The sequence below is a fragment of the Nannospalax galili genome, unplaced genomic scaffold, assembly GCF_000622305.1.
Source record: "Nannospalax galili isolate Female #2095 unplaced genomic scaffold, S.galili_v1.0 scaffold452, whole genome shotgun sequence".
Lineage (NCBI taxonomy): Eukaryota > Metazoa > Chordata > Mammalia > Rodentia > Spalacidae > Nannospalax > Nannospalax galili.
Genome location: NW_008333659.1, coordinates 2,303,766 through 2,331,684, shown reverse-complemented (window position 1 = coordinate 2,331,684; position 27,919 = coordinate 2,303,766). Strand labels below are relative to the sequence as shown.

The window sequence follows — 27,919 nt, the reverse complement described above, 5'->3', positions numbered from 1 at the left end:
TTTAATTAAAGCATTGAAGGTATGCCAGTTGAGGATTATTGGGGAAAACTATAAAGGGAAAGATGAGTTTATACTGATATTTCTTGAAGAACAAGAGAGATGGGAAGGGAGCTGACCAGGGTTGAGAGGCAGGAAATAAATGCCTGATTTTCATTTATGCTGATGTATAAGGGACCAAGGGACAGTATCCTCTTCTAGGTTCTTTTGTTTCTTGAGTTGGTGGCTATGATCTAGCAATTTATGCCACAGGTAACAAAAGCAGAGAAACCAAGGTTAGTATTCCTGCCTGTTTTCATTCACTGTGTTCCTGTCAGTGCAACAGGCAACATGGAGAGCACATGTGCTTACAGACACAGTCATTTTCTCATTTTCATGTTTTAACACTTCTTTAAAGAAGTATTTATGCCTTCCAATTAACAACAAATATTAGGGTCATTAAACACTCCTATAATTTAATTTTTTTTTTTGAAAAACTGTTCTTCAACATTTTTACTGTGAAGCAAATCAGGTCTCTACAATAGAAAATTCTGCTTTGTGCAGCTCTACTCATAAAAATCCTGGAAGTTAAGTGACCAACTGTAAGGTATCTCTTGTCTTTGTATTTTTAAAATTACAAAAATGGAGATCCTTGTTATAGCTCAGTTAATCAATTTGAACACATTTCTGCTGCAGGACCATTTAACTAACCAGTTTTAAAGCAGAGTCATGCATTCTGCACCATGTCCAGAGTCTGCATCATCAGACTGGCAATGTCTCCTAGCCGTGATGACCATGGCAATAAGAAACACAAAGATCACTTGGACATTATCTCTTAATCAGCAACCCTAGAAAGAAGTTCTGGAATGCTGTAGATTCCCTCAAGATATCAGAAGAACCACATTTGTAAGAGCTTTCTTCTTCAACTGTAACTTAGGAAAAACAAGGTCAGAAAATTTCTCATCTAAGCTTTGAATAGCTCTTCATCATTGGGCATTACTGCAGGACCAGCTCATAGGCCAGGATCTCCCAGGACTGTTCCCAGGAAATTACTATGTATAACAGTGATGCTATATCTGGCAGAGTTCTAGTAAGGTCTATTATAGATATCCTCAGTGTTCTGGAGGAGACTTTCTTCTTATTATTTTTAAATATTTTATTTACTTATTTAATGGGTGTGAATGTTTTGCTTGGATGCAAGTGTACCACATACCAGTCTGGTGCCTCTGGAGGGCATTGGGTCGCCTGGAACTGTAGTTAATAATGGGTGTTAGCCTCCATGTACATGCTGGGAACTGAACCTAGGTCCTCTGGAAGAGCAATAAGTATTCTTAACTGCTGGACTTTCTCTCTAGTCCCTGAAGGAGGCTTTCTTAAAGCGCCACTGCAACCCGAGGCCTTGCTACTGAATGCTCTACTTTTTTCTTCTGTTCACAGATATTATATGTGCTTCGTAGTTCAAAGGTTCTCTGTTCTCCTCATCCTTCTCCTCCTTACTATTAATCGGTGTTTTTGATTTCTCAAATAGTCTAACATACCATTAAAAAAAAAAAACCTCACAAAATTCTGTAAAGCCTTGGGTTGAGTAATGTATCAATTTTTTTTTTTTCTTTAATGTGCATATACAGATGGTTTGTCTGCATGTAAGTGCACTTGTGAGTGCAATGTCCACGGAGGCCAGAAGAGGTCATCAGATGTTCTGGAATGGGAGTTACAGATGGCTGTTAGCTGTTGTCATATGGAGCCTGGAGTCAAATCTAGGTCCTCTGCAAGAGCAGCTGGTGCTCTTAACCACTGATCCATCTTTTAGCCATATCAATAGTTTTTGACTGAGTATTCTTTTCAAGCAAATTTTCTACCTGAAAATGGTATCTACTGCGTTGACAGTAGTTCCAGAGAAAAACAAAAACAAAAAACCAAAACAAAAAAAAACACATTAAAAAAACATTTTGAAGTCATAAGTTCTAGAAACTGTGAAGGTGGGTTTTTATTTTTGGCAGGGGGACCTGGCAGTGAGGGACTTTGCAAATTCAACTGTAAAGGAATTCAAGAGGGGATCATCTTTGATTTAAGATGACCTGGCTCTAAATCCAGTAATCAGGATCCTACAAAATCAGAATAGGAAAAGCCCTGTGAAGAGAAAGGCAGTGAAGGAGTAATGAATCCACAAGTCAAGCCCACCAAGGAATTCCAGCATTCACCTACAAGGTCTAGGAGAGGCACGAGAGACCCTCTAGCAGCCTTCCCAAGGAAACAGGGTTGCAGAGACGATTCTGCACCTGACCTCAAACACTCTGAAAGAACAAATATTTGTTGTTTTACATTATCAAGTTTGTAATGATTTTCTTTTTACAATAGGCTTAGGAAACTAACAAACAGTGAGCCTATCTTTGACAGCTTTTATATCCCCAGCCGTTTTAAAAACTACTAAATGAGTCTATGAGACAGTGCTTTTTTAAAAATAAAGACAATGTGCACATGGCTGTTTTCCTGCAGTAGGAGCACATGGTCAAAGGAACTTTCTCTTCACTGGAGGCTGCTGCAGCATTGCTCATGCATCTGTGTGTGCCTAGGTTTTAAACTGTGTAATGCTACATGAGTCTTACATCTCTCAAACCAAGTTGTACTTACTTTATACCCACATTCTACTATAAAATCATTACCAGTATCCGATACCCTCTTTCAGATGGTTTGTCTGCATGTAAGTGCACTTGTGAGTGCAATGTCCACGGAGGCCAGAAGAGGTCATCAGATGTTCTGGAATGGGAGTTACAGATGGCTGTTAGCTGTTGTCATATGGAGCCTGGAGTCAAATCTAGGTCCTCTGCAAGAGCAGCTGGTGCTCTTAACCACTGATCCATCTTTTAGCCATATCAATAGTTTTTGACTGAGTATTCTTTTCAAGCAAATTTTCTACCTGAAAATGGTATCTACTGCGTTGACAGTAGTTCCAGAGAAAAACAAAAACAAAAAACCAAAACAAAAAAAAAAACACATTAAAAAAACATTTTGAAGTCATAAGTTCTAGAAACTGTGAAGGTGGGTTTTTATTTTTGGCAGGGGGACCTGGCAGTGAGGGACTTTGCAAATTCAACTGTAAAGGAATTCAAGAGGGGATCATCTTTGATTTAAGATGACCTGGCTCTAAATCCAGTAATCAGGATCCTACAAAATCAGAATAGGAAAAGCCCTGTGAAGAGAAAGGCAGTGAAGGAGTAATGAATCCACAAGTCAAGCCCACCAAGGAATTCCAGCATTCACCTACAAGGTCTAGGAGAGGCACGAGAGACCCTCTAGCAGCCTTCCCAAGGAAACAGGGTTGCAGAGACGATTCTGCACCTGACCTCAAACACTCTGAAAGAACAAATATTTGTTGTTTTACATTATCAAGTTTGTAATGATTTTCTTTTTACAATAGGCTTAGGAAACTAACAAACAGTGAGCCTATCTTTGACAGCTTTTATATCCCCAGCCGTTTTAAAAACTACTAAATGAGTCTATGAGACAGTGCTTTTTTAAAAATAAAGACAATGTGCACATGGCTGTTTTCCTGCAGTAGGAGCACATGGTCAAAGGAACTTTCTCTTCACTGGAGGCTGCTGCAGCATTGCTCATGCATCTGTGTGTGCCTAGGTTTTAAACTGTGTAATGCTACATGAGTCTTACATCTCTCAAACCAAGTTGTACTTACTTTATACCCACATTCTACTATAAAATCATTACCAGTATCCGATACCCTCTTTACATTAGATCTTCAAAAGTGTCTAAACAGTGTAGGACAACCCTTGGCCCTATTAGATGAATGTCTAAGGAACAGTTAAGATACATAAGGAATCTGGAACCGCATATGCATTTACGAAACACATAAGCAACATTTTTATCTGATAGCAAATTACAGGAAGGTCTGTTGGAAGTTGCTCTATCAAACAGCCCATTGTTACGGTATAGACTGTGAGAGATGTCATTCTTGATACCACCAACACATACGTGGCAGGGATTTTTGGAAGAACTAAGAGACACTCTCCAAACACAGTATATTTCCAATCAACTCTTCTTTTAAAATGTTGAAAAAAAAACATCGTTTTATTGCCACAATGTAGGTAGAATTCAAAGTTTAACATAATGAATTTAACCTTTAAAGAAGCTAAGTGAAAGCTGATCATGTTTGAAGTCTGAAGTACAATTCTAAATATATTTCTGAAATATAACATCAGTATTAAAGTTATTAAAAATTCTGATACCATTAGGGAATTTGCCATGTCAAAAACAAACTAACAAGCTCTTTTATGCCTTCAAATTTAATCAATGCACCTAGTGAGATTAGAAATTTCTAAATTCTTTAATCTGAACTTTTTGTTAAAAGAGTTGAGTAAGCTGGGCATGGTAGCTCAGGCCTTCAATCCCAGCATTCAGGAGGCAGAGGTAGGTGAATCTCTGTGAGACTGAAGCCAGCTGGTGTATATAGTAAGTTCCAGGCCAGCTAGGGCTACAGGGAGACCCTGTCTCAAAAACAAACGCCCCCCCTGAAAAAAAAGAAAAAAAAGAATGGTAAGAATGGAGAGAAGTTGAAAGGAGCTGATATGAGCACTTAGAAGGGAACATTTAGTTTGCCTGAAAATTTCCATTTCAATAAGATTACAGAATTATTATAGCTTGGAGAGTCCTGAGATACAGTTCTTTCTGAGGTCTCCAATATTAGAGGCAGAAAAGGGAAGTACCTTTTGTGAGAAGACTATTTGTTATCTAAAGACCAAAGCAAAGATTAAGTCTCTTTACCACTTATATGTGTATTTTACAGTCTTTATCTCACACAAAATTCCTCACAGCCTCCAGAGTTATGCTAATGATGAGGTAGATAAAGCCAAGAGATAAAAATGACACCCTTCCTTATCTTCCAATCAGCATTGCCATGTATGGTTCAGAGAATGACCTATGATAGCTCTAATATTGGTTTTGAATGACTAGCTTTTAAGGGATATTGTAAGCAAAATTAAAGGAATCAATAGCAAGTAGCAGATAAATATAAAGATGAAAAATACATAGATTAGATAGATAGATAGATAGAGATAGATAGAAGATGATAGATGATAGATAGATGATAGAGAGATAGATAATAGACAATAGATAGATAGATAATAGATTAGATGGATGGATAGATAGATAGATAGATAGATAGATAGATAGATAGATAGATAGATAGATAGATATAGATAACAACAAAACATCATCAAATCACCCAGCCAAAATCAATTAGGGAAGCCTGGTTGAGGCAGGAGCCAGAGAAAGTCCTAGACAGAGTAGAGTGCCGCCTTGAGTGAAGCTTCCAAGTTAAAGAACAAATAACAGAAGAAAGGTAGCATCAAATTGGGAGCTTACAACTGTATCTAGCAGAAACTTAATAGTGACTTTGAAGGGAATCAGTTGGAGTTCCTGACTGAGTGTTCTGTTCATGAATGAGCTTCCAGTGGCTGAATTCTAACCTCTCTTTCCCATTGAACACATTTTTATTTCATGGGATAAGCAATAGTAACATTTCTTAGAAAAGGTTTATCTTCTAGCTATTCTAAAGGGCATAATGTTTTTAATCTTGGGTTCTCTACTGTTCTCTCCTCACTGTCACTGGGCTAGGTGATGGGCATCCTATCCCCGAAAAAAGATTTCTGAGGAAATCTGAAATAGTGGGAGGGCAGCCCCAATCCCAGAGCCAGATTTTCAGTGACATGTGACAGTTTACAAATATTATGTCCATTATAAGCATTTAGGATTTTTGGACAGTATTTTAACTCGACTGAAAATGTCACTTAAAAGGTAATGGGTCTTGCTGCCAAACCAGACAATCTGAGTTCAATAGCCATGGCTCATATGGTAGAAGGAGAGAACTCCCCCAAGTTGTCTTCTGACCTTTGCACACATACCACGGCATGTATATGCACGTACACACATGTGCACACGACACATGATAAATAAGCAAATATAAAATAAGTACATATCACTGTAAACATAGCCAAGCACTCATGGTTGGAGAGGTCATGGACCTCAGAGGGGAACCTAGTGCTGCCACTTTCCTAAACTAATGCACTTTCTTACTATATTCTAAATGCCTATCCTTATGCCTACAGATAGTGTAGGCCTTGTCACTCATCAAAGAAGCATTTTGCAACAGATAGAGATCATTACAAAGTTACTCAACTGATCTAAATGAAGAGAAAAGGCAACCGTGAGGCGATTAGGCCCAATAGAGTCATCTACAGTGGAACCCTTGCACTTAAAGGCTCAGAGAACATCCTGAAAAGGGAGGCAGAAAAATTCCAAGAGTCCATGAACCAGAGCTCCTGCTGCTAGATTATGTATTCTAGCCATGCCAGGGAAGACGAACCCATGAAATCTCTACAATGTGAGTGCCTAAACAAGACCTGCAGAAGACAACACCAGTTGACACACCATACGGGGCATACAGGGCCATACTGCTTGGAAGATAAGGAAGAGTGTCATTTTTATCTCCTGGCTGTATCTACTTCATCATTATCATAACTCTCTAGATGCTGTGAGGAATTTTCTATGGAATAAAGACTATAAAATATAAATTCCCAATGTGGATAGGGGAAATTTCACAGGGTCCCACCTCCAGATGAAGAACTACAGGCAATCAATAGATGCTGAAGGAAAGAAAATCAGTTTTCTTCAGAGATGAGTTCCCTGACAGGTTACTCAGTCCCAACTGGTTAGACCTAAACACTCATGTACATGAACACCACTAAATGGACTCAGTGCATTATATATTTATGTGTGTGTATGTATGTATGTATGTATGTATGTATGTATGTATGTACTAATAAATATGTACATATATGCAACAATAATAGTCAAAGAAGAGGATAAAAACTGTGAGGGAGTAGGGTGGGCATGGAAATATTAGGAGGGGGAGAGGGGGAGGTAGAAATAATGTAAATGTAATCATGTATGAAATTCTCACAAATATTTTTAAAAGTACACGAACAGTTTATATTCTTTTAAAATTTGTATTTGTGTGTGTCTCTCTCTCTCTCTCTCTCTCTCTCTCTCTCTCTCTGTGTGTGTGTGTGTGCTGTATGGTACATATGTTTGTGTAGTTGGGAGTGCGTTGCATGTGCAGAGGCCACCTTGCACGTGTGTATCCCTTTATATGACTCTTTCTCCTTTGACATGGGGTCTCTTTCTGAGCCTGGTCCTGGGTTGGCAGCCAAAAAACTCTAAGTCTTGTTTCTGCCCTTAAAATACTTTGGTTACAGGGAATGTGCAACAGTGACTAGATTTTTGTGTGGGTGCTGGGGATTTGAACTCAGGTGCTCATGCTTGTACAGCAAGTGCCCTTACCCACTGAACCATCTCCCGAGCCCCAAATTATAATCTTTACAGTATACATGTTAGAAGGATCAATGGACTTTAGTTCATGCATCTTGCTGAATATCATCTGTTTTGAAATGCACGGAGAGCTAAAAAAATTTATGTTCAAAAACTAATCGCAAACTTTAGATATTCTGTATTGTTCTAAAACAGGATGTTACTCACACTGTGACTGGAGAATACAGCACTGTTGCCAAAATGCCTGCTTTCCCAGTAAGTGTTTTCCAACCCACATTAAGAACTTTTAAAAAACAAAACTGTCATCTTTTGAACTAGTGTGGGTTTATTTTTAATAATGCAGAGATTCAAAACAGTATCACATAATTCTGTTTCACTAAATGTTTTGATTTAACACATATAATGACTGCACTTAATTCTATTGCCCACAGAAGTGAATTTGCCATAACAAAAGATTTTAAATTGGTATGTTAAATATAACTTTAAAACAGTTTATATTACAATCTTTTTTGTTGGTTCAGAAAACAAGTTTAAAACAAGTAGAACTAAAGTAAAAAATGATGAAAAAAGTTGGGGATAAAATGAAGTTAGACATGTGGCAAGAACTGAACACAAATGTTAGTGTAAGTATGACAGCATAGATGATGACAAAGCCTTACAGTTGATAGATGTCTGGTCTGCACGAGCTACTATTTCGAGCAAAACCACAAAGACAATGTGATCATCTTTAGCCTCATTTGCCAACAGCCACAGCCTCGCTGAAAGTGGGAACCTGACACTCTCTGCTGTGGTAAATGGAGATTGCATTGTCAATTTAGCCTACTAAGAGCATATTACTTATAAAAATGTCAAATGTCCCCTCCTATGCTCTGTAGTCTCTTATATGGAAACTCACCCACCCACAACTCAGGGATTACTGTGGAAGAGGAGGTGGAAAGATTACAAGAGTCAGGGCTGGTTCATGAACATATGAAGTTGAAAACTTCCAGGCCACTGGAGGCTTGTTCATTGGGACCCATGTCAACTCAGTTAAACAAGAGCCAAAAGGGGAGGTGAAAAATAGGTGGTGTTTCAGCACCAGATTGAGAACTATTTGAGACCGATTGCTGCTGGGTGAGGGAGAGTATGACTTACATACTACCGCTGGATGGGCTGACTAGACTCTAGTGGATGCATTTGTACTGAAGGACATTTAGGTACAAACACCTGAATGACTAGGACTCAGAATGTATGGCAGAGTGCATAGGGTTCGGTGGGGGGATGGGGAGGCATGGATGGGGGAGGGGGTTTGGATTTGAGCGGGAAATGGATGAGATTTAAAAGGCTCAATAAAAAATTAAAATGTTGGGGCTGGAGAGATGGTGGGTAGTGAAGAGCACTGATGCTCTTGCAGAGGATCCAGATTTGGTTCTCAACACCCACATGATGGCTTACAACCCTTTGTAAATCCGGTGACTCTGATGGCCTCTTCTGGCCTCCACAGTCAGCAGGCACGGGCAAGGTGCACATGCATGTGAACGTGCAGGCCAAACACTCATAAACATAAAATAAAAAATTTAAAAATCTTTTAAGAAATTAACTGGCACATGTATATATGTCTTGGGTAGCCCTGATGTTAATTTAAAGGCAACAGGAAGATCAAGAATATAACAATACACTGTCTCAACAACAAATGACCCAAACAAATCCATAAATGAATTATACATAACATGCATATCATACATCTGTTTAATCATATATATATATATTTAAGTATATCATTTATTTTGGAACAATCAAAATTTGGTGCTCTCATGAAGAATAGTGTGGTTGTGCTGTTTTTCAGAACTTATTTTTATTTGTTTCATAGTTTTCTGCTTATTAATAAGGCAGAAACAAATTTATGTTTATTCATTAAAATTATTTGTTGGTAGTAGACTAACACTAAATTGTTTGTTGGTAACTTAGTTACTTAATTATTGTTGATAACTAACAATACAGTCTTTAGAAAAAGCCATATGGAAACCTACCTCTATAGAAGCTTCTTAAGGTCTATACATGTACATCATAAAAAGAGATTAAAAAGAGTTACCTTATAACAAGGGGGCATGCACCTACTAGATACCATAGGCTAGCAAAGTTAAAAAAAAAAAGAGAGAGAGAGAGAGATAGAGGAATAGACTCCCTCTCTTGAAGTTGTTGACCAGGGGTCCCATAGACAAACAATACTGGCCATGGCCCCTGCTCCCGGATACTGACCAGAACTTCACGGTAAGACCCTATTGCTGGAGAACAAACAAGGAGAAATCAAACTGGTGCTGACTTCAAAGCGTCATCTCTACCATCTAGCTTTCTAATGCTGGCAGGTGCTATGTATGCTGACAAAAGATAAAAATAAGCATCAACCATACCCAGCTGTGAATCCTGTGAGCTACGACAACTGATCTGGCAAGAGCTGTCCATTGGTGCTGTAGTGGCGTGTATATTATGACAGTAGCCAACCACTTTCTAATTGGATTTCAGGTCCACTTCATAAGATGGAGCCCATTATTGACCCTTATATCAGATTTAGGAACCTGTGGCTAGACAGGTCACAGGCCATAAGAAAGAGCCTAATACTATTATTGCTAAATAGATATAGTATTAAACTGATTCTTTCTTATTTTCATCATTTTTTAAAGTATTGATTGCTTAGGAGAGATATGTTCATGTTATGTCAAAATCTTAATCAGATAAATGCAAATTTCAGATCCAAGAAAAGCATCTTGAAGCTAATTTGGTCTTTCCACTTCTCAAACATATTTCAATCATGTTTCTCAGGCCTCCTACTTTTCATCAGACATTCATTAAACACTGTGATTTAGAACAGTTGATAATATAAGAGACCATGGAACCTGTAGATTGCTCAGCAGGTAAAGGTGCTTGCCTCCAAGACGATGATCTGAATTCAATCCCTGGAACTCGCAGGGTGTAAAATGAGAACCCATTCCTGGAAGTTGTCCTCTTACCTTTACCTGCACCATGGCGTATGTAAGCCTCCACACATAAACACACTAAATAAATAAGTGTGAAAAAAAGAGAGAACAGTAAAACCCACTTGCTCTATGAATCACATAAAGTCATGGGGTGCAAAAGACGGTGTCCTGCAATAAGCGTATTTAGCAGGATGTAGCATGTTACTGGGATCTCCCTCTGGTCTCCCCACCACATCCTAGGTCTTGTGACCCCTACTGAATGGATTCAGAGGAGACACACAGGGCATATTGTAGAAGACAAAAGTCATTACAAAATATTATCAGGTACTCTCAAAGAAGAGAGTAAACTGTGGCCAAAGGAACCATTGTGTCAGCCTACGTGTTTTCACCATTTTTCTGAAGTCCTGAAACAGAGAACCTCCTGATGGGCATTTTCCTGGTCAGGAAATTGACAGATTATTCAGATTAATTTTTCAAAACTTTTACTATTTAATTTTACTTAATATGTATAAATGTTTTTCCCTGTATGTATGTAAGTGTACCAGGTAAATGCCAAATGCGAGGAGGCCAGAAGACAGTATTGGATCACCTGGAACTTGAATTATAGATGGTTGTTAGCCACCATGTGGCTGCTGGGAACCAAACCGAGGTCCTCTGCAAGATCAGTCAATGCTCTTAACTGCTGAAAAATCTCTACAACCCCCTCAGATTAACTCTTCTATTTGTGTATATTTTTATTGAATTTTTGTGTATTTCATATACAACATCTTAATCATCTTTGTACCCTCTTCCCCATTATTCAGTCATTTATGTTACTGACTTGATTTGATAGGTCTTACTATAACTGATTCTTAAGGACATGGGGGGACACAAATTTTAGTATATTAGGGTACATGACATTTGTAGGGGTGGTGCAAATAGGAGCAGGGGATCTAGGTAATATCAAAATATATTGTATGAGATTTATGAAACAGAAAACCAGAACAAACTTCCTGTTCAGATGTGGTTCTTTGATCTAAATGAGGAAACACTGTACCATTTTCCAATGTCAAAAGTAAAAAAAAAAGTCCTTGTTGGGGCTTGGAAGATAGATTGATGAGTACAGCACTTGCTTCAAGAATGAAGACCAGATTTTAGAATCACAGCACCCAAATAAAATCCAGATGAGTGTGGCAGCCCCAATTGGCGAAGACAGGGCATCCCTAGAGCAAGCTGACTGACTAGACTGGCTAAATTAGTGAACACTGGGTTCAAATGATACCATTGCCTCTCTGTATAAGGTGCAAAGCAATAAAGGAAGATACCCTATGACAACCTTGGGCCTTCAAAGCACATACATGCGCATACATACTCCCACATGTAGATGGAATAACATACACGCAAACATCCATCATGTATACCCATATGCACATACCACACACAACAAAAAAGTTAAAATAAATAAAATTCATTGTTATAATAACTTCAGGAAATATATATATATATAATGTGCAAAATTTGTATATACTTTAAATTCAAAAAGAGCAATATATATATGTCTAGATACATACATACATGCATGTATGTGTATTCAATTTCCACTATCAAATAACAATTATGGGTAAGTAAAACCTACAGTAAAGACTTTTCATTAAAATAAATCCGTATGATTCTATTTGTCATATTGTTATATTTTGCATAGCTAGAGTATATCTTATCTGCTAATTTGGATTTGCAAAAGGAGATCAAATATTTCTATGTATTTCAAAGGAATGACAAAAATTCACTGAAAAAAAAAACCAATAAAACGGATGGGCTCATAATTCAGTCCCTTGGTTGAACTGGAATTTTTTTTTTTTTTCCCTCAAGTTAAGAAATCACATTTTGGTCCTATACTAGAGTTCTTTAATCTCTCTTAACTGTATAATTATGAGCAGTTAATGATTTCTTCATATATTAAGTATGAAAATGGTAAATTTAATGCGTTTTATATAAAATATTTTAAAAGTTTGTAAAGTATTCTGAAATGCCAGCTTCCGTTAATAGTGTTAATATTGTTAAATGCAATAAGCAGAAGTAGATTCTAAGATGGCTATGTCACGGAGTTCCCGATAGACAGTTTTACTGATGGTGCTTGAAGGAGGGAGGTAAATGACAGCATTCATTATACTTGACTTCATTTAATTGAAGGAAATTCTGGTTAAAAAAACAGGAACAACAGGAGAGCTCCGAAGTTCTAGGATGCTTTGGAAAATGCATTGCTAGATATTGAGTTGTAAATGTAGAGAGCATAAGAAATAATTACTGATATGAAAGACCGGAGTATTTGTATATATCTACAATGCTGAGGCAGATGAATTTACACTGAACTCTGAAGGCAGTTCAAAGCTGTGGGATGGTGTTGGTGTGTCCGAATTCACATTTAAAATGAAACAGAAGAACATTACACATCTAGGCCTTTCTATTAGCTGCTTTTTCTGTTACTGTGGTAAAATACAATGCTCAAGGAACTTATAGAAGGAAGAGTTTATTTCGATTAAGTTTCCAGAGCAATAAGAGTCCATCATGGTGAGGGAGGCATGACAGTAGGCAGCCAGCGCAGAAAGCTGAGTGACAGGCAAGGGAAGTAGTGAGATACACACAGCAAGTAGGTAAGGCTGCATACCACCCCAGTGCTGTGCTTCTTCCAGCAAGGCCACGCCTCCTAACCTCTGTAAACAGCAGTCACCAGCTGGAGGCAAAGTGTTAAAATACTCAGTGCTTGTGGGAGACGTTGTCATTCAGACTGACACAACATGAGACTCTTCTAGATACTGTATTTCAAGGTCTGTATCATTTTAAGAATTAGAAAACTGAGCTATAGACAAGTTACAACGATTCTAAGACATCCAGCCAAGAACTCTGGAGTCAAGATTCAAATCCAAAAATATTTGTCTTTACTTGTCTCCATTACTTCATGGGGCCTTTGAGACCAATGTGATAAGTATGTTTTGTTGGAGTAAATAAGAGGGAATGAAATCAGAAAAGAAGTTCTTCCAAGATGTTACATCTGCTTAGTTATTATATATATAAACCTAATAATAATAATAACATATAACTCAGGTTCTCATTCTTGTAAATACTTTATTAACAAAAACTTCCTCTGAGCCCTTGGTCATTCATGTATCCATGGGAAGAATGTCTATCCAATTCCTCTGACCACTTTAACTGAGTGGTTTTTTTGTTGTTAAAATTCTCTGGGGTGCATGCTCAATTGCTTAAAGCCTATAGAAATTCCTATTTCCTTTGGGTAAATACTAGCATTTTCTGTCTGTGATCAGAGTTAATCTGCCATCACGTTCCTAGCTAAAATGTATTTGTAGCTAAATTTTTAGGACAGAAAATATTTCCCTTTTTTGTACAACTTTCATTAAAAACCACAAGCAATAAACATAACAAATGCTGGGATGGAGCTGAGAGTGAAGGTCAGTGGTACAAGTAGGTGTAGAGCTTGCCTGGCACCATAATTCAAAAAGTGGTGGTGCGCACTTTTAATCCCAGCCCTCTGGAGGCAGAGGCAGGTGGACTTCTGTCAGACAGAGGCCAGACTGGTCTACATAGTGAGTTCCAGGCCAGTTGGGGCTACAAAGAGCTCCCCCCAAGAGGGTGGGATTACGTTAAGCAGAATTGGTCCTAAATTATAAAATAACATTAATTGCTCTTATATGTATCTTGTCTTTATTCTCGTCATTCTTTGCAGATGATAAAGTACTATTTTAAGTTGGCAAATCCCTTTAACTTCTTGTATATAAATATAGATGGAGCAACTTCTGTGCATATTCCCAAGACAAGATGTATAGTAATGTACACATTCTGGAGTATCATACCTTAGTAGAATGAGGTTTATTTTAACCATAGAGTAAATAGTGCACTCAGAATAATTTATAAAAGCTTTAAAAATTATTCATGTCATAATTTACTGATGTGTGTATATAGTTTATATTATTCCATTGCTAACAGGGAAACAATGAACGAAATTAAAAGCCTAAATCTTGATATATGTTATTGCTATTTCTGTCAACTGGGACTCAACTGTGATGTTAGTTCAGGTCAATTTATAAAGGAATCCAAAACCACATATCTCAACAGCAATTCAGGGTGTTCCTTTTTCAACCCTCAAGTCCTATTCCAAACGTCTTGGCATGAAGATCACCTGTGATATGATCTCTACCTCACAATTAGTTTGGAAACTAAAACGTAATTTAACTCTTTTTTGTTTGTTTGTTTTGGTCAGCTTTTCTAGACTCTAAGATTTTAGTTTAATTAGTCCAAAGAATCTTCTAAAAATAGAGGCTTAATATAAGACATCACAGGTACTCAGAAAACCATAATTTTCAACAGAATCCCCTTATGAGTCATCTACATATACGTTTGAGTTCCCAAATGCAGTAGCAGTAAAATTTTCAGTGCTATGTGTTATAAGATAATGCAACATGTTTTTATTTTGTAGTTGAGGTGCTTTTCTAAATTCCTCCTATGACCTATGAACATAAACATCCCTATCTTTCTGATGATGCCAATTCTGTCTTATGTTTTTTCAAACAAAAAACACTGGCATATTAGAGAACAAAAATGATCCAGGACCCATCTGCCCTATCCTCCAGGACAAGGTATACAGGAAAGAAGTGACACCCAGATGACAAGATGGTTAGACAGCCTGCCACTCATATTGCAGTGAATAGCTGAGCTCTCAGTAAAGAGTAGACTAATAGATTCTGGGCTCAACAATACTGAAGAATCCAGGCCCACAGCCAGCCAGGCAAGCAGCTATGAGCTGGGGCAGCAGTTCCTAGTTAATGCATATCTGTAATGGGATAAAGGTCTAGCGAACATGAAGACTGGCACACGAAGAGCTGGCCAAGCAGTTTCAAACAGTTCTTCAACCTTTGGGGTAAGGGATCAGGATAAATGGTCTGCAAAAAGATTGAGTCTCCTAGGAAGTAAAGGAGAGTTGTTGACTTGTGATTCTAGTACATAGGAATAATTCCTGCAGCCCTATGCTTATCTTATGCTGTCATCTCCACCACTATTACAATCACTTAAGAAATAAAGTGTTCCTGAGTTTGAAAGGATGAGTCATTCCATTAGCAAGCATCCTTGTTATGTGCTAGGACCGAAGACGTGTACTAGCAGAATAGACTTTCTTCACGGCTTGTCTCTCTAGTTCCTGCTTCAGTACCTAGACATAAATACAGGAAAGAAGTGATGCCGGATGACAAGATGGTTAGACATCCTGTCGCTCATATTGCAGTGAATAGCAGAGCTCTCAGTAGAGCAGACTGACAGATTCTGGGCTCCTCTAATGCTCTTTCCTCACGAAGCCTCCTTTTGGCTGTGTTATGAGAGTAAACTAGCTATGTTTTGGGAGTAAACATTAAAATAATATTTACTTCTAAAAATATTCTAAATTTCATATAATTTCTGAAGAGAATTAAATTTCTTTATATTACTTTGACATGAAAATGCAGTGTTCAGAAAATAGTTTATGGGTCTTAGAGACTGCAACATGAATAAAATTTTTATATGTGCATATATATATAAATTAGGCATGGTGGCAAGATATTGAAGTCCTGCACTGTGGAGGCCAAGGCAGGCCGAGCCCTACAGCTCACTATGCAACTAACCTAGTCCACTCAGCAAACTCTAGGCCAAATGAGATATACTGTCTCACTAAACACAGTGGATACCTCATTTGGGTTGACATCTGTCCACAGATGCACCTGTATATACACAATCAAGCACCCACACATACACAAATTGATAATCAAACTCGCATGAAAACATGCTCAATAGCACTCATTTGCAAATGACTAATCAGATATCAGTCATAAGTACTGTATAACCTCTCAGATAGTTATGTTAAAGAGATTAGAAAATAACAAGTGCTGGAACTGAACAGATGTTGAAAAAATTATAACCTTTACTTATTACTGATGAGAAGAGAATGTAAAATGATATGGCTATTGTGAAGATCCTTTCTCCCATTCCTCAGAATGCTACATATGGAGATCCTGTAGGACTGAGAAATTCTATTCTTATCAAAGAGAACTGAAACATATGATCACAGAAAACCTTACACATCTCAGTATTCATATTAACCTAAATGTAAAAACAAGACAAATTTATATTTGCTGATAAAATGTCACAGAAGTTCAATGGAATGTTATCCAATTATAGAAATGAATGGAATACCGACATGCACTTCAACAGGGCTGGCTCTTGAAGAGACTATGGTAATGGAAAGAAACCAGACACGAAACAGTGTGTGATAGAATCCATTTACATAAAATGCCCAGGCTTGGGCTAGGAGACTCCATAGATAAGACAAAGTAGATGTGACCCAGGACTGCAGCCAAGTGCAAATGGTGAGACAGTGCTTAAAACACTGGAGGTTCTTTTGCATGCTGCTGAAAATGTTCTGGTAGTAGATGGTGGTGATGGTTGCACAGTACTAAGAAGACACTGAAAAGTATGGATATTCCAATGAAATAGATTATTATTCTATTAATTATCTCTATTAAGTAAATATTGCCTTCAGATTCACAAACCCACAGTACTTACCATAAAGGAAAGAAATTGCTCATTTCAGGTGAAAAGTAGAGTTCATAAAATATGAGCAAGATGACCTCATGAGCACGTATGAATAGGTCTTCTAATCTTGTTAAAAACATATTTGGGTTACTGGAGGGATGGCTCAGCGGTTAAGAACACTTGATGTTCTTCCAGAGGAACCAAGTTTGAGTCCCAGCACCCGCATGGTGGCTACAACCATCCTTAGCTCCAGTTCCAGGGAATCCGACATTCTCTTCTGGCTTTGGCAGGTTTTACATGACATGGGTGCACTTAGATATAAACAGGCAAAACACTCAAACACATAAAATAAAAATAGTAAATTCAAAACGATTTTCTTTTTTAAAAATTTTTTATTGAATTTTGTGTATTTCATACAGAACACCTCAATCAATCTTAATCATCTTTATACCCCTGTCCCCACTGGCACCCTCCCATAACCCCCCACCCCACACTGGAGCCCATATACTCTGTCATACCTGTTAAAGCCAACTGTGTGTCACGTCAGTGTCACCAGACGTTCCCCAGTGCAACTCCATGGTCTAGTCAGTCATACCTGTTAAAGCCAACTGTGTGTCACGTCAGTGTCACCAGACATTCCCCAGTGCAAGTCCATCCACTGAGGTCTAGTCAGCCTATCTAGAGTCCCTTGTTTTAGGAAGATCAGCTCTTCTTCACCTAGCAGCAGTCAGTTGCCAATATTTCTTCAGATAAGATTGGGGTCTGCCCTTCATTTCCCCAGTTCTGTCCTGGGTTTTTGTCTGCCTGAGCTTGCATGGGAGTTGTGTATGCGGACATCATTGTCATAGAATCATATAAGCAGGTTCCCAGGCGTTTGTAGGACTCTGTTTCCATATGGTCATGCACCTCCTCAAAAACTGATTTTTAAATTGGTCTTTTTGTGAATAACAAATATTTTGTGGTAGTTCAGTATCACCGAGTCTCAGGAAAAGTCAGAAAGAATTACATTCAAATGCTAGAAAACACTTACTCATGTTCTTTTCCACAACAGAAAAATGAAAAAAAAAATGCATGTATTTTCTGCATTTTGCATTCAAGCTTTTCACTGTTATTTAAGCTTGATTGACTAGATAGCTTTTCCTTATCTGTAAACTATTGTTTCTCTCTAACTTAATTATAAAATAGATCTGAAATGGCTTAATCAGGAATCTTATTTCTATGAGAGACTCATTTTCATAGATGGTATATATTCATATCAGTATGTTTAAGTATAATAATATTTATTTGCCCCTGAAATTAATTTGATATCAACATAATGTAACTTGTTGCTACTCAAAATGAAAGGGCTCCACAGTGTTGTATTAGACTTGATCACGCAAAAGCTTATCTATTGAAGAATTCAAAGAAATGTTATTCAGATTGACCCAGACACAGGACCAGTTCAAATATATATTTTCTGATAAAAATATTAATATGGGAACAGATATTACCCACATCTTCATCAAATATGAAGCCTTCATAGATTCTATAATAGTGATGTATGAAGAATAGGTTGTAGTTTGACCAAGAATGAATATATTCTCTTTTTTCTTTTTAAACTAAGTTGATTTCAGTCACAAATGGAAAAATCATAAAGATTTATTTTCTACTTTAATGGAACAGATAAGCATTGAACTGATTCCTGAAGAATACACTAGATCCAAATACACATTGTCTTATTCTTCTTATTCTCTATGATGGCGTCAACTCCGTGCTTTGGTATGCATCTGAATGAGAGAGCGGTTTTCTAGCATGTGCATGCCCCAGAGTTCCAACCCCAGCAATCCACCAATACCTCCCCCCAATCAAGGGTTTTATATGTGGATTTTAAAATTTATATTCTGTTGGTTATAATTTACATTTTATATGTGTGTCTTCGGACTAGGCTCCAAAATCACTTTAGGGCTATGTAAATGTGTTGTGCTTTTGTCTCTCCTTTCTCCCCTGTAGATTCTACAAAGAAATTAAAGGATGTTCTTGAAGAATTCCACGGTAATGGTGTGCTTGCAAAGTATAATCCTGAAGGGGTAAAACTTCTTTTTTCTTTATCAGTTTAATAATGTACTTGGTAGGGGAATTTTCTTCACAAAAGTTCTTGAGAATATGTATACATGTGTATCTATAAATACACATATGCATATACTTTTATATATGTATGTGTATACATACATACACATACATGTATATATCTCACATACCATAAACCATTTACCACATACCATACATAAATAAAGTTTATAACAACGTGATATTCTGGGAGATTATTAAATATAGTGCATTTTTATACAACATTTCTTGATGAAAATACTCCTAGACTGTGTGCTTGAAAAACACGTCGGAGTTCTTTTTCTAGAAGTTAGGAATAAGACTACATAGAGTTAGGAAGTACACCTAAGTCTCACTCTGTGACGTGAGAATACTTATTGGTAGGAGCAGGGGAGGTACCCGTTTTAGAGAATTATTTCCTTAATCAAAGAAGAATTTTCAGATGGATATGACCAGTTAGCTTTCTTGCAGACAGCCAAAGGAGAGGAATGCTTTCCCCTATCTTGTGTTTCCTTCCTTATAAAAGCTTTGCCTGTCCCAACAATTATTTCTGAATATCATACTTTAATGAATTCCTTTGCTATTTAAGTAACCTTCCATTTAATATTATCCAAGAGATGTTATATTTTGAATGTCTGATCATCATTACCATTAGTTCATGTGTCGCTTTACCAACTGATACTTAAATGTATGAGAATAAAAATAAACAGATCTTCGCAAAAGATAACTATGTCTAAATATGCCATCCAGATAGATTTGTTTTCAGGTTAAAACATGAGTTTTTATTTCTATCATGTTGATCTTACATATTTATAAGAATACCATCCTAGTTATCATTCATTATTTTTCTTCTCTGGAATATGTAGAACTTCTTTTTCATGAATACAGTCCAATATCTAGATCATAGCATCAAAATACTCATATTGTTGTCATTTTTATCAGGATTTCATATAGTTTGCAGAGTTCATCTTATATTTAACTAATTAAGTATTTAAATACAGGAAGTCATTATGTAACTCGGGATGGACTCAAATTTGCAACACTCCTGCCTCAGACACCCAAGTGCATGTAACAGTCATGTGTTGGCACACTTGCCTTCCTGCCATCTTTTCTTACTTTTTCTACAATATGATACATAAAATATAATTAAAATTTATCTTATGCTTTACTTTATTTAGTTATTTCTAATAATGAGGAGCATATGGGAGGTTTTAATGTCATTCCTTTTTCCTACTCCAAAGGAAAAACACAAATGTGGCCTGTATTTCCCTTGCATTTTATTTCTCTAAATGTCGAGCAAGTGAGATTATCATTAATGGATGGATATATAAAACTGGAAATCTCAAAGTCCAAGCAAGCAGACTGGGGGAAGGAGAGAAGAAAATGTTACTGAATGGCTGTCAAAGTAAAAATACCGTTAATACTTACTGTTGCAGTGATACCTGAAAACACATTGTTATACACAGAGATAAAACATTTTTTCTCTCTCAAAATAGCAGCTGGCTGTCAGTTCATTTAGAATTGGGATGTAGTGCTCTTGTTTGGATTGTAGCCTTTTCCCCTCAAGGTTTCCTTCTCTAAAGAACTCCTAAGACTTGTTTGTATTAATATTTTCTTTCATGAGGACTATCTATCACTATATACTAGATTTAGTGTTGCAATTATTACATGCAATACTAGGCTCAATATAATACCACGTTTTTTCAATAATTTGCTACCTTTCCATAAATACACAAATCTATCGAGTGCATTAAGATAACAGTTCAAAAGCAGAAAGCTAGATCTCATTATGACCCAAGAACCCCTCTAAATTAAAAGCAGTTAAGAGTGGAACGACTCTCTCATCTTAATATTAAGAGAATTTTTTCCTTTAAGAGAACAATTTAAAGCTAATTTGAGTGTTTTATAAAGAAATCTGTTTTATAAAAGCCACTAGAAAGTAGAACTATTGATTGTTGACAATGAGACCACAAAAGCCTGATTTATTTCAACTATATGCCCTCATCTGATTTATTAAAAACTGCTCTAACGTTGTGAAACAAATCTAATTATTAAATCAAATATGAAGTTATCACTCTATCTTGACTGGTCAAGCAACCCCAAAGTCATTTGATGTGACTTATTACTTATAAATAATCTGTTATATCAGTAAAAATAGAAAAAAATATCCAGCCTAGTTTTAGAATGGATAATCTTTTGGTTTCCAAAATAAACATAACTTACATCACTCATATAAAATGTATTTGGAAAGAAAGAATAAAATATATGTGCTTTAAGTTTCGCTTATTCCCACAAATAAAGCTATTAAAATTTATTTCTTACCTTATAATTTGCTACAATCACTAAACTTAAAATATTATGTGCAAAACTCACCGCAAAGACAATGTGATCTATTTTAATAGAAAAGAAGTACTTAGGAAAAGATTAGGACAGAAATTTTTCCCAATCAATATCTTTAATGGAGTTCTGGTGCCTTAATCTAAATGATAGTTTTAATGTTCTCTAAAATTTAAAATCTTAAAAAACCTGTTATTCTCAAATGAATAAAAGTAAGGTTTTAAAATAAAGAAAATTATTTCCAGAGAAGTACAATGATGTTTACCAAATTAACCAAATAAGCTCTGGGAAATAATCACAATTGAAATGTCATTGTCTGGAATTCTAACTTAAGGCTGACACACTTAACCTTTCACTTTATTAACCACCCCTTGGACTAAGCAGGAAACCTTGGTAAATGGGAAGAAGAAGGGAAAGAGAACATACTGAATGCCTTTGTTTTGATAACAAGGTTTTTTATCTCAGTACATGTACCTGGCTCATTCCTGACAAGATAAAAGACTTGATCAGTCTTCCTCAAATCTTGTGTGCAAAATACGATTTTAAGAGCATGAATATGTGTAGATTATAGCAGAGATCTTGTCTTAGTGAAAATATTTTCAGTAAAGCACAGGGAGGGTATATAAATGATATAATGAAAGTAGTGGAATTTGGTATATGAGAAAATTCAGCTTGGTTTTGCATGCTTTTTTGTGTGTCTTGAATATTAAATTTGATTCCGATCTTTAAAGGCATGGAGGAAAGTTTGGTGTGATTTGCTAATATAAGAAAACATTTTAAATGAGGAATGAATAAAATTGAATATATATATATATATACTTTTTTATTACTCTCTGGAACTTTAATCATATTGTAAGAAGTATTCATTATATATGACTCATGTCAATAGAAACTGTTCACATACACTCAATGACTTGTCTAGCCAATGGCTGTCAAATTTCAGTGCATATGAGATTCTCATGGGGGCTTCTTACAGCATGTGTTACTTACTGCCTGCCTCCTCCTTGTCCTAGGTTCTCAATCAGTGTTTCTGTGGTGGAACTCATGATTTGCACTTTTGTCAGTTTCCAGGGGTATTGATACTGCTGCTTTTAAACAATGTGTTGAGACCCATAGACCCAGGGCATGTTTGAAAATCAGTCTGTAGCCTTGAAGTTTTAGTGGAAATATCAGAGCTGTGAGAAAATGAGTGTAAGTTATCTACCTTAACACATGTATTCTTTCTTTTCTTGCATGCACAGAAACAAGACATTCTTAACCAAGTAAGACATTTTCTTTTCTATTGAAATCTATCTTTTCTTCCTTTATTCTGATTTGCACTATGAATTCTTCATATCACTAAGCTATACTTAAATACCAATTAGGTTCCCAAAGTATGTTTGATCACCTATAATACTCAAAAATTTATAATTGAAGTCAGATATGATAGAAAATTTTCCCAATTAATATCTCCAATGGAGTTTTGGCACTTTAATAAGATGCAGAACTTTCATTTTGGAGACTCTAAAATTTAAATTTCCTTTAAAATTATATTACTATTTTTAAAATTTTTATGTATATGAGTGTTTCGCCTGTATGTATGTAAGTGCACCACATGCATTCAATGCTATACCAAGGCCAAAAGAGGGTGTTGGAATCTCTAGAACCAGAGTTATGGACTGTTGTTAGCCACCATGTGGGTGGGTGCTGGGAATCGAATCTGGATGCTCTGGAAAAACAGCAAGTGTTCTTAACTGCCAAGCCATCTCTCCAGTCCTGAAATTTAACTTTCTAATTTTACCCGATTTCATCAGATTTGGATAAGTTAATTTATTTAATGAAAGTCTTAGTTCATTAGCTCACTATGTGAGATTTGAACATTGAATGTAAAGTACAATAGTAAAAGTTTTGTTTTGTTTTGTCCTTAATCTTATGTTAATTCCATGGGGGAAACATAACTTAAAAGTTTATGTATCTTAATAAAATGAATGTATTATCTAAAGCAATAATACTCTATTTCTTGGGCTATACTAGAAATAGAAAAGCTGCTTGATTTCAAGAGTGATGTCATTCCCAACTTTTAAAGCAGATGATTATATCAGAATGATCTTTGTGAATTAGGACACAGGTCCTAGATAGTACAGGTCCCAAGATGAGGCACTTCTGAGATGACATCCACTCATCAGAAGGACACTTGCCAGCCTCTGCTGCAGAGGACAGCGTTTTGTTGCCTTGTCCATGACCTTTGTGGAATGTTTCCGCAAAGCTAGTATGTACTAGCTCCTCAAGTGAATGTTACAGGAGCTTTAATGATACTTTGGAGACCACTGCACAGAGGAAGGAGTTGTCTTCTGTGTTTCCCATTTCATCACTAAGTAGCATTACTGAGCATCCTTACTCAACGAACACACCTTTCTACCCCCTATACATTAAGGCTAGCTAAAAGTTAGCATTAGAATTAACCCTCGCTTTACTTTGGGTCTCCAAGATGTTTCTGTATTCTCTTGTCTGGTCAGATTTTTCTTCCATGTGCCATCATACCTCAGACATCTGATAAGTTGCAGAACAGAAAAACAGAAACATGCGAAGGCTAGAGTGTATTGAGGGTATGCATATGATGTTGCTCAGGGTGTGTCCTCTGGGTTTCTGATTGTGGGATTTTCTCTGCACGTTTCCTATCAGTAGTGGTCCTTGACTTAAGGTTCAGGTATGCTTCCATAACTCTCAGACCCTTCCTTTGTAATACTCCACACTGCAGTTTCTGCTAAAATCTAGACCTTTTACATTCAGGCTAGTGAGTTGCTTTGAGCTTTGGTTAAGAAATTTAAGAAGTCATAACCTAAACGTTTTAGTGCTGATAATTAAAGTATAATTATAATTGCCTTAAGGATAGTGATAGTGATATAATTAACAATAATATGAGCACTTTTGTTAAGGTATAATTGTTCCTCAAGAATCAATTCATTAAATTTCATTAAAAAAAACAAGAGCGAAACACAACAGGGAAGCGTGGTCTTCTAAGTGACAGACTCTAACTCAAATTCCACATATGCCACCATGGAGGACAAGCTCCTTAGGTTTGGCTTTTCGCTTAAGAAATGTGGAAGTTTTTGCAAAAACTTAAACTCTATCTAAAGCACATGTAAAATAAATAGCTGGCCATAGTAGGTGCACTTAGTGACAGTGATCATGGCCACATTGTAGAGAGCAGTATGATTTTGCTCTGAACTTCTCAGTAATGTACCAAATGTGAACATGGAGGGATCTGTCCTCCAGCACTGTTCCTTTGCTCAAAGGCTCATATCTTTACTTCCAGTCAAAGTGAACAAATATAATACTGCTGTCTTTTTTTTCCCTCTAAAATAATGTCATTCCACCAAGTGGTAGAAGTGAAGAGACAGTAAGTGTTTCTCTGCTGGGCCAGGCCACAGGTCCTGGTTTAGTGTTATCATGTTATTGTGCTTGTTCTGTTACGCGCTACTGTCAAGTGCCAGGCAAAACAAGGAAAAGAAGTAGGAGTAGAGCCGCTCCTTACACCTTTCTTTCCCATTAACATCAATTTCAGTGACTTTAATCCTCTTATCAAACCTGCAACAGGGTCAGAGGTTTGAATACACACAAGCCGACTTCGAATAGCATGTTTACTGCACCTCCGTGCTCTTAACCTGACAAGGATTACTTATCTTTGGAACATGCTATGCATTTCCTTCTCGGTTTTCAATGCCTTGGTACTAAGAGTATTGCTCTACTGCATAAAGAAATCAGATACAATATTTTGAGATGATATAGGTACTTATGAGATTACTGAGTTATAATTAAATGAATTTGAATAACTTTGTATACATTTCTAATAATTACCAAAAAGATCCAACTCTATATTTACAAAGTTATACTATCTTATATTTTATGGAAGCATTGAAAATTTGAAAATGGCTATTCTTATATCTTTTCTATATTGAGATTTTGAACTAATAATATGCCTGATTCAAGCAGCTAGGTGATAGCCAAGAAAACTATTTATTTTAATCATAAAATGGTAGAGAATCATTCAGAAATAAAATATAAATATTTAGAATGATATAAAATAAAAGTATGCAAATTATGTCAACTACGTTCTTTACAATTCGGTTTAAAAGCAAGCTTAAGTGGGGTAAATGTCTTAGATACTTTTCTCATTTTAGTTGTAAAAGCCAACTTTATGTGTAGATTCTAGATACTCGAAGGCTTTGTCTTTTCATTTCTTCTGTAACATTTATTAGACAGGAATTGTAGACCAGGCTGAAGAAAGCAGTGCTGTTGGAGTCTTTAAGTGACCTGTTTGCTTGTTTTCAAAGACAAGTAGATGCTATGCTGCCCTGCTACCCTGAGAACTAATTTGGGAATTTTCTCTCATTTCACTTTCATGATTGCATCACTAGTGATAGCATTTTTAAAAAACAGGAGACCATTAAAAGATACTAGAAGAAAGTTAATCTAGATATTTTGATGGAAAGGGTTTGAATGCCTAAGAATTTTGAAAGATTTTAAAAGTTATTATTAGTACAAGAAGATCGTGATTTTTTTTTTTTTTTTTTTTTTTTTGTTTTTTTTATTACAGGTTCTCCCTTAACCCCCACCTTTCCTGAAACTTACTATTTAGACCAGGCTGCCCTTCAACTCACAGAGATCCGCCTGCCTCTGCCTCCCGAGTGCTAGGATTAAAGGCGTGCACCACCAATATCATTACTTTTATTTCTGTACATTTGTATATATCTCTTATTTTTAAACAACATACTTATTTAATGTAGTTAATGTTCTTTAACTGAAACACCAATGGGAAAGCAGGGAAAATTGTGCATACTAGTAATCCTGGCACTTGGAAGGCAGAGGTAGGAAGATCAGGAGTTCAAGTCTTAATTTAGTAATGAGTTTCAGGTTAGCCTAGGGTGTATGAGATTCTCTTTTTTTAAGGGGGGTGGAGCTGAGGAGATGGCTCAGTGGTCAAGAACACTTGCTGTTCTTCCAGAGGACCCGAGTTTGAATCCCAGCATCCACATGGCTGCTAACAACTATCCACAACTCCAGTTCCAGGGGATCTGACACCCTCTTCTGGCCTCTGCGGGGCAGTGCATGCACATGTTGCACTTATATACATGCTGGTAAAACTCATAAACATAACAAGACCAAGTTGGGGGGGGACTCAAAATAAGTGAATGAATATCTAATTAAATAAATAAATAAAAATAAGCACAGTTGCAATGTGTCTTGTACCACATGTGAACATTCTGGAAAAATGCTTATGAAAGTATGTGATAGTCTTTAATGTTAGAAAGACTTAGGTTCTTAGTATCAACTAGGAGGTTAACAGCAAGCAACTTAATACTTCTCTGAGATTGTCTATAAATAGAAATAATGCTATACTCTGCTGTGGATTATAGTAAAGTTTTAATCAATATGCCTAGAATATATCATGCAGAAATATTTCCATTACATGCAAGTAACAGTTTAATTAACTTTCTAACATCAGTCGCCAATTTAGGGATACTGGAATACCTACTGACTTTAAAGAATAGAAAGAAAGAGTAGAGAGATCAAGAACACTTGAGTAAAAGCATCCACTAGCAGAACATAAGCAAATAGAATGTAGAAAATGTCCATCAGAATTAAACCCTTGAAAGTATCAAATTCCCCGACCCAACTATAAAATCTTAGTCCCTCACTTTTAGGTCTGACTGCCTCTTTCCTGTTATTATTCTCTTTCTCCCCTTGATGTTTCTCCCAGTGCTAATCTTGTAGATGCGTAGTGATTGATGACACCTTCACCTCAACACTTAGAACAGAACCTGGCTCATCTTAGGTGCTCATGAGAATTTCCTAAGTAAGAGAAAACCCTCAGCCCAAACCTGCCAAAAGAAATGAGTGAGAGAGTGATATGCATTTTTATTCATTGCCGTGTACTTGGGTGAATATTAGCATTGTCTTTAGTATTAAAGGGAATTTGAGAGCAAAGGAGTCACACGACCAAATATAATAATGAAAGGCTATAAAAACATGTTTTAGATTTACGCTGTTTGCAGGAACACCTGATGAGTTCCCTAAGTCTGTATTCTTCTTAATTCTGTTATCTCCCTAATTAGTCTGTTATTGCTTCATAAGGAAAAACACTAAAAATCAGTTTTGAAAATTTTGAATATGTGCATATTTGATTTCACAGCTAACTTGATTTTTAAACATTCAATTCTCACGCAGTTTTCTTCATTCATACTTCCATTGATATGCATGAAACAATCTCATTCTGTTCAGAGTTCCTAATTTTCCAAAGACCCAATCAAGTGACAGCCGTAGCAGCAGAACTTCAGACATATAAATATGAAAATTTCCCACTCATTTCATGGAGTAAAGAAGATGCATACATTGAGTACATTATCCATTTATCACAAATATCTTAATAATATAGGTAACAGAATTTTAGGAGACATTTAAAATGTTTTACAGAGAAAAGTGATGGATGACTCAGGAGAGGAACGATTTCTCAGTGAGTGTGAATTGGAAAAAACTAAGTCGTAGAAGCTTGGACTGTAACAATTTTTTTTAACATGGTGGGCCATAGATAATATCAGAAATTGAACAGAAACATTGGTTTCAAATTTCAATAAGTTCAAATTTCAGTAAGCCCTTCAACAATATATATTATGATATCATCTCCTAGAATTTACTGA

General features: G+C 36.4%; 1 protein-coding gene across 6 annotated transcripts in view; it reads left to right on the top strand.

The window, feature by feature from the left end:
* Nucleotides 1-27,919, top strand: part of Dgkb (diacylglycerol kinase beta) — a 772,948-nt gene that overhangs the window by 155,954 nt on the left and 589,075 nt on the right. For 4 of the 6 annotated variants that reach the window (XM_008828356.3, XM_017796961.2, XM_008828358.3 and 1 more), the window contains exons 3-4: nt 18,810-18,886; nt 22,484-22,504. In XM_008828356.3, the coding sequence (XP_008826578.1) occupies nt 18,810-18,886; nt 22,484-22,504 (98 nt within the window). The remainder of the gene's footprint in view (nt 1-18,809; nt 18,887-22,483; nt 22,505-27,919) is intronic. The other 2 variants (XM_008828359.3, XM_008828360.3) reach the window with 1 other exon arrangement.